The following is a 15033-nucleotide window of genomic DNA, read 5'->3' as shown; positions in this document are numbered from 1 at the left end:
TTTGCGTGCGTTGTCTCACCCCGCGGTAGACGGACGTTCCGTACACGATGTTCCGAGCCAGGGTACATCCAGGCGGGCAGTGCACACTGCACGGCCACACACAGGTACAGGCGCGTAAACACTCACACACTGGCACAATCCTCAAACCCCTACCAGCACGAGCCCTACGCCTTTCTCGACCAAAATACAAGTTCGATCGTGAAAAACAAAAATCAATATTTCGTTTTATATAGCATCATCGTTCATGTAAATTGCATCTCACAGTCACTAAGGAACCAGAGATGAGCTGGAAGGCAGCAGCAGCCAGGCGGCTGTTACATTCTGAGTGGAAATAGGTGTGAATCTGCATGTGTGTGTGTATGCTCGAGTGAGTGTGCAGTGGGGAGCAGTCGTGTAGTGGTTTGTGCACTGCGCTATGAATGACAGTGGCGAGTATATGAACCAGTCCAGGGCCTGCCAAGGGTCGACTTAACCTTAAATGAGGAGCTGGTGCCGAGACAAAGGTGGCTATGCGTGGCGCTGGCAACCCACCCCCTCGTGTGCCGTGCCCCAATAGTCTATTAAAGGCTATATGGGGATCTTTGTCATTGGTTTTCTTTGTACGTGCGTGCGTATGTGAGAGTAATCATCCTTACGTTATCTTTTGCTCGTGATCGCCGAGTAGATTTTGACTGCCGCACTGAGCAGCATCTACAACACATCACCATCATCACCCATTATGACCCATTACCACCACCATCATCACTACCACCATCACCATCATCATTACCACCACCATCATCACTACCACCATCACCACCATCATCATCACTAACACAATCATCATTAGCACCATCATCAAAACCACCACCATATTAAATTCTAAGTAACCTCACCTCCAACCACAACGACAATTATCACCACTATAACCACCAGTAATTGTCACAAGCAATCTCGTGCACGTCCGTGGGTGCATGCGTGCCTTGTGCAGGAACAGACACCTTTATGCGCCAGAGCACACGTACGTGTCTATGCAAATGCTCGTGTGTAATCACTCGCGAACACTAGCGTGCACAAACAGACACGTCTGCTTGTGCGGCCCTAGTGTAATGTGGTGGTTAGCGCGCTGTGCGACTAACCCGGCGGACCCGAGTTCGATTCCCACTCACGACCAATATTGGTGGCGAATTACTGAAACGGTCCTGGGACTCCCCCATGTCGACTCAGCCTAGCATGAGCACGTGGTACGGTGTGTGCAAACATCACCACCGAGTAGACAAAAGTGGCTGGCGTGGTGCTGGCCACCCACCCACTCGCGTGCCATACCGGCCTTGATAGGTGCTCACTAACAGCACTTTCCCCAAAAGTATATTAAGGCTACAGGGGATCTTTATCTTTGTTTTTTGTACGTGTGTGGGGCGCGGTAGCGCAATGATTAGCACGCTGCGCTACAAGCCCGATGACCCGAGTTAAATTCCCGCTCACGGCCAACACTGGTGACGATTATCTGAATCGATCCCCTAGCTAGACTCAGTCTCCTCAAATGAGTACCTCGCGCGATGTGTAAACATTGCCACTGGGGAGACAAAGGCAACCGACCACCCACCCCTCGTGTGCTGTGCCTGCCTTCATAGGAGCTCGCTAACAGCACTTTCCCCAACAGTATGTTCAGGCTATACGGGGGATCTTTGCCTTTGTACGTGTGTCACGTGTGTGTGTGTGTATGCGTACAGCTGGGTGCGCAGCCGTGGATCTCTATGCGCAGGGCGGGCGTGGTCGCGTAGCTCTGGGGCACGATGCGCACGTAGCGCACGATTGGGGTAATGCCAAGCAGGTGGGTGACCACTGTCGTCCGGTCGTCGTTACCCGCAAACACCTGAGACACGTGGACACACGGGGACAAACAGACACACGGGGACAAACAGACACACGGGGGACGCACAGTGAGATTGAAAAATGGGGAAGGGGCGACGATCCAAGTCTAGTCCACATTACCCACCAACCCCTGAGCCACTTTGGCACTGCGAGAGGATGAGATGTTCGAGTCCTCACGTACACGTTTTCACATAGAGACGCGGTCGCATTTCGACGTGACGTAAATGTACATTTTTATATTATACAGATTCATATAGCGCCTTATTGCAAGGCGCTTAACAGCAATTATGAAATTGTACATGAGACGAAAGTGGTTGAGATCAAGAGTGGGGTTATTAAAGTGGTGGTTAGGAGTGGTTAAGGAGCGGCTGGGGGAACGCTGCCTCGTCGTAGTAGGGGGGCAGGCAGTGTCAGAGCGAGGATGGGATAGGGAGAAATGATGGGGGTTGTTTTAAGGGAGGAACGGCAGTAGGTCTTTTGTGCGCGACGACGTGCGAGCGCGCGTACGTACGTATGTGGCGCCGTTCTCCTGGTACGGGGCCCATGTGGCGCCGTTGGAGCTCGTGTGCACGTGGTACGTCGTGACCCAGTGGTTCGTGCGGGCGCTGCCCTGCGTTGAGATGCCGGTCACCTGGAACACCGAGCCCAGGTCCACTTGCAGCCACGAGCCCGCTGGGGGTCACGGGGTCACAAGGTCATGAGGTTATGATATTGCGCGGTCAGGGCTCGTGTCATGATTGGTTTTGGGGAGAGCCGTGCAAATTTCCTTTTCGTAGTTGTCAAAAAAAGGCATGTAAAATCTGGAATATGAGGAGAGATTATCTACGTGGTCAATTGTTGAGAAACCTTTCCTCAATCCAGCTCAAGTGGTAGGTTGGTCTCTACATTGTCCATTATTCAGTGATATTCATGATGTTCACTCACAGTTTATATACCTGTGACAGGAGGCTAATGCTTCGAATCAGTTTTTGTCTCCCTTCTTTAAAAAGGAATAGTGAATGGAGGCATAATGTCAAGATTGGGCAAATTCAATTTGGCATAAGCATTTCTTAAACAGGTCAGAAAATATTGATCCAACGGCTCGGTTATGCATGTTTGGAAGATGTCCACAAACTATTCTATCCAGTCCAGGAGCACAAACAAAAAATATGACAAATACATAAATTTAGAAGAAAAAAACATTTCTCAAACCAACAGGATTGATGCCAGCATCGTGAGAATGATAATACATTTCAATCTGAACTAGTCCTGGGTTCGCTTTACCAACCTACACCGACCAGTGTGGTGAAGTATGATGACGCATATGGCATGGGAGAGACCCTCATCTAGCAGTGGAATGGCATTATATTTGATCATTATTTTATTTAAAGTAAGATTGTTCAATTGGTAGCAGCAGTGCCATAGGTGGAGGGGATGGTGGTGTAGATGGCGGTGATGGCGGCAACAGTCATGTGGATGGAGGCGATAGCGGAGACAGTAATTTGGGTGGCGATGATGATAGTAATGGTGGAGATGTTACCGTTGTTGTTAGGTGACCACCAGCTATTGCCGTGGAGACGGGCCTCGTTGGCTGGACACCCTGACGCCGAGGAGGAGGCGGTGATGTGGGAGTCTGGTATGGCTCCCGACTCCATTCCCAGGCCCTGCACGCACACTGCATCAACAACACCATAACGCCCATCAACATCAACACCATCACGCCCATCAACATCAGCACCATCGACACGATCACCACCATCAACATCATCACCAACATGTTTTACGACCATCAACACCATCACAACCATGAACACCACCTGCCGTGCAGGGCCAGAAGGGGGCACAAGCACGTGAACCTCATGGGGTCTGCACGACGCTGGGCCCTGTTGCGCGTGTGCCGTCGGTTACGTGCACCCCCACCTCCACTCCCCCCTCAACCCCTTGTCCCATGTTCATGTCTGTTCCAGTGTCACGTGTCCCCCGCGCACCATGTTCCGATATTCCCATGCTCCCTTGTGTCCCTGTGCGGCCCCGTATCTCCCCGTGTTGTCCCTGTGTGTCCCTGTGTCTCCCCGTGCCTCCCTGTGTGACACCCGTGGGTCCCCGTGCCTCCCCGTGCCTCCCTGTGTGTGACACCGTGGGTCCCCGTGCCTCCCTGTGCACGCACCGTTTTGCTCGCAGCTGTAGGTGACCTCGAGGTACTTGGTGATGGTGGGGCAGCTGTCCCCGAACTCGTCTTCTGTGGCTCGGACCAGACACCAGGGCCGGTTCTCACAGTGAGTGCGCACGCGCTGCACCGCCCCCGGAACCACGCACGAGCCTGCACAGGGACACACGGCGAGACATGGAGGGGGCAACACGAGGGGACACGCGGGGACACAGCGGAGACACGTGACGACACAAGGATAACATGGCGGAACACGGGGACAACGGGAGGGGGGAGGGAAACGTGGCAATACGGAGAGACATGCGAGGGGACATGGAGAGACATGAATGGGTAGGGTGGAGTTACTTGGGGACATGAGGAGACTTTGTTTTTTATCTTTTTAAATTCCATATCCAGGTGCTATTTCCGATTTTTTTTTTCGGATTTATCTATTTTATACGCGTATATACGTGCGTGCGTTACGTATGTGCGCCCACGCGTGTACGCGAGTGTGCACACGCGCACCGGTCTGGGCCCCCACGGCACACTTGTCATTGCTCGAACGTCCCCAGGTGGCCGAGCGGATCTGTATCACGCGGTCCCCGTGGCAGTCGATGGTCAACGCATCCCCGCGACACGCGTACACACGCAGGAAGCCTGCACGCACGCACACACACAGACACACACCAGCTCACACCCACACGTGCGTGCACGTGTTCCTCTTTATACACGCGAATAGAGGAACACGTGTATTTGGGCATACGGACGTGCAAACACGTGCGTCGTCGCAGCTACGTGCACACGCACTCACTCACGTACCCTCGTGCTCGTCTGGCTCTGGGTCTGGTACGTTGCCTGGAAGAGACGACAAACACGCATTGACAACTTCATGCCTCGTGTCTCCCTGGGTCCTTGTATCCCTCGTGTATTCATCTCCCTTGTGAATCCCTCTGTCTCTTATACCCCCCTCCCGCCATCTTCAGCGTGTCTCCCGGTGTCCCTGCAGATGTACTCTCTCTCCCTCCGTGTCTCCCATGCATCCCCCTATGTCCCTCTTGTCTCCGTCTCCAGCATGTCTCCCAGTGTCCATCGTGTCTCCCTCGTTTCCCCGGTGGCCCCAGCGTGTCCCCGTACCTCATCCTTCAGACATACTCTCTCCCTCTGTGTTTCCCCCGTGTCCCCACCCTCCGTGTCCCCAACCCTCCGTGTCCCCCTGCGTCTCCCTGGTTCCCCCGTTTCCCTGTACCTCATCCCTCAGACACACTCTTTCCCTTCGTATCTCCCCCGTGTCCCCATCCCCGATTCCCCGGGTCCCCTGTGTCCCCCCCCCCCCCCCACCACCGTGTGTCCCAGTACCTCGTCTCTCGCAGATGTAGCCCCGCAGGGACGTGCATGCCTCGTCCTGCCACTTCTGGTCATCAAGCCGCATGGACAGGCAGTTCCTCCCAAGCCGTCCATCGGGCTCCCCTGGGGGTCAGGGGTCAAGGGTTAGGCTTCAGAGTGTGTAGATGGAGGGGCTAACAAATGTGTGTGGGTTGGGTGTAGCGCTGTGTAATAGTGAGTAGGGTAGTGTGGTAGTGAGTGGTGTTGTGTAGGAGTAGTGTTGTCTATCGGTGTGTGTGTGTATGTATATAGTGCTTTGTGTACAGCATTGTGTGGTGGTGTGTACAAGCGCTGTGCTGCAATCGAATACCGCTTTGTGTAGTTGTGTACATTGGAGCTGGGAGATTGCTGCCGCATTCAGATTCGATTTCTACAATTCCACCTTCAGTTAAACATGCAGGAATCGAGATTCTGCTGCGGGTGATTCCCGTGTTGAAATCTCCCATTCTTTTGATTGGGAGTCTACGAAGATTTCTGCCGTGGGAGATGCGTGCCATAGAATGGGCTCCTATTCCCAATTTTTCGTTGTTGTTTTGTTGCCTTTCCCAAGAATGAGAATTAGTGTCCTTACCCAATTTGAACTTTTATACTTTATCTATTTACGTGCTTCTTTTTAGTGATTTTCTTACCTTCCCTATACATTGCACTCCGATCGTTTTTTGTTTAATACTGTTTGTTGTTGTAACTTCCTGATACAATCCCCTACTGGACATCTGTGAAAAAGATTCTTCATAGCCCATTGGATTTCATCCGTGACAAATAAAGACTCCGATTCTGATTCTATTCTACGAGGGGGTAGGGTCACGATGAGCGTAGCCCAAGCATCGCCAACTCCAGCCAGCCCAGCGGTGCTGGCCGATTGCCTGCGGCCCGGGTGAACGTCCCGGCGTTCCCAGTGGTCGTGTGCAGACGTAGTGAGTAGTGTGGTGCACGGTGTGTGCAGGGGTGTTGTGTATCGCACTTGTGTGCAGGCAGGATGCATTCTTGGTAAACGGAGCACTATACGAAACAGCACTGTAAGAGGTCACTATAACATGCCCCCAATGGAGATGCGTTACCAACAGCGTAATTTTTTTATATTCTTGGGTCTTTCGGTAAAGTCACGTAGAAAGAAAATAACCTATCTATTTGACTTTACCGAAAGACCCAAGAATATGAATTCCTGCCATCACGAAAGCTTTAAGTCAAGATTTTTTTTTACCTATGGGCGATATATTTGGACTTCATTGGGGGTATCGGTAATAGCCTTAATAATGATACTGTAGACATGATAAATGTATTAAAGCATTTCATAAATCAAAAACAATAACTTTCAACGATAATGATATAAAAAATATAAAATAAGTTATGTCCTCGCCAGTGCATTTGGTCGTAGCTTGCGTAAGATTGACCACCGTGTGCCATACTAACCAATGGGATTGCTCAATCCATGGATCGCTTGCCAATGAATCAATGCGGTGATTAACCCTCAATGAATCGATACTCTAACGAAGCAGTCGGATAGACTATGAGCAGAATCGATACAATAGGCACCCTCCATGCAGGTTCCACAAGAACATATATGGGCGAAGACAATGCCACGCTACTTGCATATATGGACGAAGACACGCTCTCCGGGCAATGCCACGCTACTTGCATATATGGGCGGATCCGCACAGGAATTGTCTTCCAGGACAAAGAGCGTCATAGTGATCCAGCGTTATAAGAGGCAGCGCTGTAAGGGGCATGCCTGTATTCGTGCTGTGTACTCGAGTAGCGAGTCGCGAGGTCTGTGTGGTGTACCGGGGGCCCAGTTGAAGTACTGGAAGGGCGCGCCGTCACTCCAGGCCCACCCCCCCGCAGAGTCGGCGTCGTGGCCGCCCATCCAGAGCGCAAGGCCCGTGTCCACATTCGCGACGAGGCCTACACGCATCATGCGCCACCACGCACCGTCCACAACGACACACGTGTCCAAACTCGCGGTGAGCCCTGCACACAACGTGCACCCTCGCGCACCGCCACAAGAACACCGAGCCAGGCTGTCTTTGTCTCCCCAGTGCTGATATTTACACACCGTGCCAGGTACTCATTTAAGGCCGAGTCGACCCAGTGGAGGCACAGGAATGGTTAAGATATTCGCCACCGATGTTAGCCGTGAGCAACAGTGGAACTCGGGTTGCTGGGTTTGTCGTGCAGTGCGCTATTCCTCTGCGCCACTGTTCCCCATGGGTCCCACACGTCCCACGCGCTGCTCTCTCACCCTGGATGACCAGCTGCTCGAAGGGGTTGGAGACGCTCAGGAGGTTTCCCTCGTAGGCCATGCAGTCTGTGTGCGCGTCCTCCCAGGTCTGCACATACACGAGTACAAAGACAAAGATCCTCCATATAGCCTGAACAGACTGTTGAGACAAGTGCTGTTAGCGAGCACCCATGAAGGCTGGCAGAGCACATGAGGGGGTCGGTGGCCAGCACCATGCCAGATCGCCTTTGTCTCCCCAGTGCCGATGTTTACACATCGAACCAGGTACTCATTTGAGGCTTACTTGACCTAGAGGAGGCCCAGGACCGGCTCAGACAACAGTCACTAGTGTTGGCTGTGAGCGGGAATTGAACGCGGGTGACCAGGTTTGTAGCGCGGTGCGCTAACCACTACACTAACGCTCCCCACACGAGAACACGCACATTAACATACGTGAGGGGTAGGGTGAGGGGGTGTGTGATAGGACGATTGGAGGACGAGGTGGTGTGTTTAGCGAAGAAGGTGTGACGGGACAAGGAGGTGTGCGGGAGGAGCCCACCTTGTAGTGGGTGTCGCGGATGAGGTAACACGAGGGTCCAATGGGGTCATCGATCCAACTTCCACACTTCTGATTCCAACCTGAACCACAGCAAACAGATATCACGTGACTTCACAACTAGACATCATGTGATATCTCAACGAGATATTATGTGACCTCTCAACGAGATATCACGTGACATCTCAACCAGACATCATGTGACCTCTCAACCAGATATCATGTGACCTCTCAACCAGACATCATGTGACCTCTCAACTGGATATCACATGACATTTCATCTGGATACCATATGACCTCTCAACTGGATACCATTATTTAGCTGGGTGTCTATATTATTTGGCGTATGTGTGTATATAATGTACCCGGGTATGTCGGTGTGGGTGGTTTTGGTCCAGTGCCCGTATCTGTAAAATAAACATAACATGTTGACCGATTAGATTAATCAACCAATCAGAACACTCAACCACGTAGATCACTCAACCGCGCAGATCACTAAAGTACTCAGATCACTCAACCACGCAGAGTGTGAGCGAGGGGTGTGCACGCACGCTTGGGCTTCTTGCACACGTAGACGTGGGGCTGGTTGCAGTTGATGTCGTTGAACTCGGCGCGTCCGTATGCCGCGGGATTCAGCACTGTCACACAGTGCTCCGAGTTCATCCAATTGTCTGGCTGGCCCTCGCGCCAGCGCAGGTAATCCTGGGGAACACATAGGGTGACACGGGGAAACGAGGGACAGGGGGAGACACGGGGACACAGCGGGTACAGGGTTAGATACAGGGGGAAACACGGGGACACGAGCAGACAAGGGGAGACACGGTGGAGACACGGGGGACATGAGAAGATGGGGAGACACGTGGGGACGGGGCAACATGGAGACACGAGAAGACAGGGGAAGCCAATGGTGACAAGGAGACCGGAATATGAGCAGACAGAGGGAGATACGGGGTGACGGGACGCACAAAACATTAGCGGTCAGAAGGAGACAGGGGGCGACATGAGGTGATCAGTGAGCCAGTGAGTTGTTAGATGAGAGGCTAAGAGGGTGAAAGAGATTGAATTAATGAGTAAGAAGGTTACCGAGAAAGTGAGTGACTGACTGAGTGATTGAGTGGATTAGTGAGTGTGCGAGCGAGTGAATGCGTTCGTGAATGTGTAATTGGGTTAACGGTTGAGTAAATGTGTCAGTTGGCGCGTGGGTGAGTAGTTGAGCGAGTTGGTGAGTTTGCCAAGTGGGTGCTTTGGCAAGTGAGCGGGTGGGCGAGTCGTCCTCACCGTAGGAGTGCCGTCCACCCACTCCCAGGTGCCCTCGTGGACGATGTCATTGAGGCCAATGAAGGCGGTGTCGCTCACGTGAGCTGCAGAAGCGGTACACAGAGGTGGGGTGAACACCTCAACCACCACAACCACCTCAACCACCACAACCACCTCAACCACCACAACCACTTCAACGTCCACCACCAACGACAGACTGTTGGGGCAAGCACTGTTAGCGAACACCTATGAAGGCCATCACAGAACACCACGCCCGGCCACCTTTGCCTCCCCAGTGGCGATGTTTACACACCACAACAGGTACTCATTTGAGGTTGAGTCGACCTAGGGGAGCTGCTTGACTGGTTCAGATAATCGTCACCGGTGTTGGCCGTGAGCAGGAAATTGAACTCGGCTTGCCAGGTTCACAGCGCAATAATCGCTACACCACCGCTCCCCACACCACTACCACCACCACAACCATCATAACCACCGCAACCACAACAACCCCAATTACCTCAACGTCAACTACCACAGCCACCTCATTCCCCTCAATCAGAGGATGAATTGAGTTGAGAGGTACGCATGTATGCATCTTGAACTTCTTTGGCACCGTACATAGCCAACCGTGCTAATCGGAGCTGCGGGAGACGGACAACAAACTAAACACAAAAATAAGTTCTTAGGAAATTAGTTTTCAAGCGAGGTAATTAAAGGTGGAGGGGGTGAGTAGAAGGGAGGAATTGTTTGCTATACTATCTTTGAAAAAAGTTTTGCTGGCTGGCTGGCTGGCTAGAGGGAGGGAGGCAATCTCACCCCCGATGAAGCTCATCTCGTCCTCATTGTGAATGCTCGCCAGGGCCCCCGCCTGCTGCTGGCAGAAGTCCCGCGCCGCCTGGAACGTGCGCAGCGTCTCGTGCTCGAACAGGTAGCACGAGTCCGCGTGCAGCAGCCAGCCCGACTCGCACCAGCCGTCTTGAGACGAGGGCGCAGGGGGTGGGGGTGTTCAATACAATCAGCGGGTGCGGGCAGGGGATTGGGGGAGATCGGCGGTTAGAGACGGCGCGGGTGTGTATGTGTGTGTATGTGTCTGTGTGTGGTGGTCGCTGTAACAGCACTTGCCCCTACAGTCTGTTAAGGCTATACGGGGGATCTTTGTCTTGTTGGTGTGAAAAGTGAATCTGTCGGGGGGGCTGTCTGCTTAAACGACTGTCACTCGCTCTGTTGTTGATGGATGAACGAGGTGGCGTTGTTGCTGCACGCGTGTGTGTGGCAAGCGGTAGTGCAGCGGTTAGCGCACTGCACTATGAACCAGGCGACCAGGGTTCGATGTCCTTTCACGGCCAACGCCAGTGACGGTTATTTTAACCGATCTTGGGCCTCCCCTAGGTCGACTCAGCCTCAAATGTGTACTTGGTGGGGTGTGTAAACATCTCCACTGGGGAGACAAAGGCGATCAGGCGGTCGGGCGTGGTGCTGGCCACCCGCCCCCTCGTGTGCCGTCCAGGCCTTCATAGGTGCTCGCTAACAGCACTTGCCCCAACAGTCTGTTCAGGCTGTACGGGGGATCTTTGTCTTAGTTTTTTTTGGGAGTGGGGGAACGTGGCTCAATCGCTCAACAAATATTTCCCGGGTCACTCGTAGACCGGAGTGTGCAGCGTGACTGGTAGCCGCAGGCATAGCGAGAGGTGTGGTGAGATGTGGTGTGCCGTGTCGTCAAACCGCACAGATCCGGCTGAAGTTCAGCCCTACAGGGGGAGGCGAAATCACGGAGTGGAAATGCAGAATTGTCCGCACGCACGCGCACACGCGCGCGCGCGTGCTCACCTGGCGAGGCCGTCGGCAGCACCACCTGCCCCCCGTGCACCTCGCACACGAAGCTCTGCACCTTGATGCAGTCGGTCGTCTCCCACTTGCCCGATTCTGAGCCTGGGGTTGGGGGGTGTGGGAAAGGGGTCACGAGGTATTCCGGGGGCGGGGTGAGGTGGGAGCGACAGAAGTTGTAAGAGAGCAAGTACTGCAGAGCACTATCCATGCACACACGCTTGTGTGTATGCACGTCGGTGTGTGTGTGTGCATACATGTGTTTATGCGTGTACATGCGTATGGTTGTATGCGTACACACGTTTTCGCGTACGCACCTCCGACTAGCACGGTTGGCTTTGTACGGTGCGAAGGAAGTCCAACTTACATACGTACGCGCGGTACTGTGTGAACATGTGCGTGTGTTCGTGCGTGTACACGAGTTGGTGCGCATACGCACGCGTTGGCATCACGCGCGCGCACGTGCCTGTGTACGTGCGTATGCACGCACATGCGTGCCTGTGCGTGCTCGTGTATGCGTGTACACGTGCGTACCCACCGGTGTAAATCTGCCCACAGTCCCATCGCCCCGGCGTGTTGCGGGGGTGATTCGCAGCCCAGTTTGTGAACCCAGACACGGCCGTCCCGTCGGACCACTTCATCTCGCCATCGCGCTCCTTGTCTGCACGTCACCCAGCACCGCCGTCAACATTATCAACGTCACCAGGAGAAGCTGGCCTCGTCGCCACCGTGACCAGCACAGCAGCGTAAATGTTACGAACACCACCAACAGCAGTAGCAGCAGCAGCATTAGAGCCATGATCAGCCTCGCCATCAACGCCATCACCAAAAGCACAAACATCATCTCCAATACTAGCAGCAGCATCACCAACATCACCAGCACTAGCATCATCACTGTAACTACATCACCGTCATCACCATCATTACCATTACAAGCATCGGTATCGCCACAAACCATCGTGCCCATCATCATCACGGCCATTACTGCTGATATCAACAGCATATCGCTAGCATGGCCATCATCATCATGATCATCGCCTGGTCTCTGGGGATAGGGGGGGGCGGGACCAACCGGACGCTCCGATCCAGAAGTCCACGACTCGGTTGTTCTGGAGGTCAGGAATCAGAGAGTTGATGTAGTCCTGCTCGTCAACACTGCGAGCACGCACAGAGAAAAAGAGACAAAGAGCCCCCGTGTAGCTTACACAGACTGTTGGGGCAAGTCCTGTTAGAGAGCATCCATCGTGGCCAGCACGGCGCACAACGGGAGCGGTGGCGTGGCCAGCACCAAGTCCGGCTGTCTTTGTCTCCCCGGTACCGATGTCCACACGCCGCACCCGATTCTAATTTAAGAGACCGAGTCGACCACAAAGAAGCCCGGCGACACTTCAGATATCGGTCGCCAATGATGTTGGCCGTGACCGGCGGTGGCGACGCAACACACCCACTCGAAAGCACGTGCGCTACAAACATGCAGGCACACTTTTGCGTGGTTTAAAATGTATGTTTGTTGATCTTTTTTGCGCCGTACGTCGGAGGTGCGGGGGAGGAAGGACAATAAACTAAACACAAAAATCAGTTCGAAAGAAATGAGTTTTCAATCTATATTTAAAAGTGCATGCCTCTGGTGGCTCCCTAATATCAGAATACATGGCAGCGGATGATGCAGCTAAAGCCCAGACAATTTAAACTCCGAACCTCGGACAGGTGGCGTCTCACCTCCTGACGGCGATTGGTTATGGCCACAGGTAATGTAATCTGGTGAAGGTGTTTGTGGATGGTGATCAGTGATGGTGACTGGTGATGGTGAAGGAAGATGATGGGTGATGGTGATGTATGTATGTTGAACTTCTTTCGCACCGTACGTAGCCAACCGTGCTAATCGGAGGTGCGGGGGAAGGACAACTAGACACAAAACGTGGTTCTAAATAAACGAGTTTTCAATCTCGATTGTGATCTTCTGCTGAACAAGCACTGATCCTGTGCCAGGCGGCGTTCCCGTCTGCGTCATGGTGATTTTTTTGAGAGTGAAGATGGTTTGATGATGGGCGTCACCTGTTGATGGAGAGAAGCTGGGCGCCGATCCTCTGGCAGGTGAAGAGGGCCTCGTTCCACGTTGTTCTCCGGACGAGGCTTGTCACCACCCAGTAGCAGCGGCCCGCAAACGGGGCCCAGCCCTCGGGGCACACGGCTGTGCACATCATCGCCATCGACACCAACATCATCATCATCATCGTCACCACCATCGCCATCATCAGCAGCATCACCATGGCCACCATCGTCAACACTATCTTCACCATCAGCATCACCGTCGGCATCGTCATTGTAGTCATTAGAATAGACACCACCATCATCAATTCACCATCAATGACATCGTTACTGTTAACACGAGTACATTGAAATTAAACCAGCATCAGTAAGATAGCAAATTCAGCATCATCGATTAAAATGCTCAAATTATTTTCCAATATGACCATCAGCAACATCAACAACATCACCATGACAGTTAACATTAATAGCATCAACACAACAATAAACATCACTGTTGTCATTGTCACTAACACCAAATGCCATTGTCGCCATCATCATTAACACTACAAATGAACTTTATGGAGGTAGCCCGAGGTACCATAGTACAGTCATTTTTAGTCTGTTGATGGTCGGCGATGCGGCAATCGACTCATCGCGACGAGCTGTACACGATGCACTATTCAAAGTTAAATTTTTCGATAACGGATTTTTAATGCTGTTTGGCGTTTCGACATCGCGGATTGATTGATACCCCAGTCGCGGAGTTAAGTAAACCCCTGGAAAAAATAGTGTCCCAGAAATAAAATATTTAATTGCCTCGGACATTTTGTTTTATTTGGTACCCCGGGGTACCGCCATAAGGATCAAATGTCACCATCATCATTATTGCCACCAGGTCCACTTCCACCGCCATCATCACAGCCACCAGCGCCACGTCCATGACCAAACGACAAATACCCCCCCCCCCCCCCCCCCATATAGCCTTAACAGACTTTTCGGGCAAGTGCAGTTATCGAGCACCTATGAAGGCCGGCATGGCAAATGTTGGGGTGGGTGGCCACCACTACGCCTGGCCGCACTTTGTCTCTCTACACATACTCATTTCAGGCTGAGTTGACCTAGAGGAGGCCCAGGGCCGGTTCAGATAATTGGCACTGGCGTTAGTGGCCGTGACCGATAATCGAACTCGGGCCGACGGGTTCGTAGCACAGCGTGCTACCCGCTGCACTACTGCTCCCCACTTCCACGACCACGACAATAACAACCACCATCACGCACTGTTGAGGCCGCGCTTGCAGATAAATGGACGCTCCTCTCCGCAGCGTTTGGTCATCCACCCGCCCGTGTCTTCCCCAGGCATACGTACGATCTTCACACACAGCTTGTGGGCTTCAGGACTACGCGCACACACATAAACACGCCAATCTTGAGATGTTTACAATTTCTTACAGTTATATTTATCTTCATTTCTCCAATTAAAATTTCAGAAAACACACACCTACATTTCCGGTAAGAATGAATATTGATTGATGAGCGATCAGGGTCAAAGTCACATTGCTTTGGGCTTCTGTATGCTATTATTGGTTGGCCAGAATTAGGGGTGACATTCAGGGATCAGGGGTTAGGGTCACCTTATGTCAGGTTCCGCAGTATCCCAGTTGCTGTATGAGAACGCTTCTCCTGTGCTCCAGTGGAAGTCACTGCTGTTCCCGTGGCAGCCAAACGCTGTGCACGTCTGATTGAACGACAAGAAAAAGACACAAACGCACACGCATGCACGCGCCT

General features: G+C 52.7%; 1 protein-coding gene across 1 annotated transcript in view; it reads right to left on the bottom strand.

Moving 5' to 3' along the window:
• Positions 1-15033, bottom strand: part of LOC133347630 (macrophage mannose receptor 1-like) — a 48796-nt gene that overhangs the window by 26053 nt on the left and 7710 nt on the right. The window contains exons 6-27 of the mRNA XM_061560071.1: positions 14880-14983; positions 14527-14645; positions 13273-13408; positions 12290-12372; positions 11756-11878; positions 11221-11322; positions 10210-10368; positions 9415-9497; positions 8688-8838; positions 8502-8543; positions 8140-8219; positions 7602-7689; positions 7145-7264; positions 5336-5446; positions 4799-4834; positions 4505-4636; positions 4001-4153; positions 3374-3508; positions 2366-2526; positions 1711-1855; positions 636-690; positions 20-86 (exon numbers count right to left, since the gene is read on the bottom strand). Of these exons, the coding sequence (XP_061416055.1) occupies positions 20-86; positions 636-690; positions 1711-1855; positions 2366-2526; positions 3374-3508; positions 4001-4153; positions 4505-4636; positions 4799-4834; positions 5336-5446; positions 7145-7264; positions 7602-7689; positions 8140-8219; positions 8502-8543; positions 8688-8838; positions 9415-9497; positions 10210-10368; positions 11221-11322; positions 11756-11878; positions 12290-12372; positions 13273-13408; positions 14527-14645; positions 14880-14983 (2385 nt within the window). The remainder of the gene's footprint in view (positions 1-19; positions 87-635; positions 691-1710; positions 1856-2365; positions 2527-3373; positions 3509-4000; positions 4154-4504; positions 4637-4798; positions 4835-5335; positions 5447-7144; positions 7265-7601; positions 7690-8139; positions 8220-8501; positions 8544-8687; positions 8839-9414; positions 9498-10209; positions 10369-11220; positions 11323-11755; positions 11879-12289; positions 12373-13272; positions 13409-14526; positions 14646-14879; positions 14984-15033) is intronic.

This window comes from Lethenteron reissneri, chromosome 26 (assembly GCF_015708825.2).
Source record: "Lethenteron reissneri isolate LAM-NWPU_2019-01 chromosome 26, ASM1570882v1, whole genome shotgun sequence".
Taxonomy (NCBI): domain Eukaryota; kingdom Metazoa; phylum Chordata; class Hyperoartia; order Petromyzontiformes; family Petromyzontidae; genus Lethenteron; species Lethenteron reissneri.
Note: the sequence above shows the minus strand (reverse complement) of the source record. Positions and strands in the feature narration are given on the sequence as shown.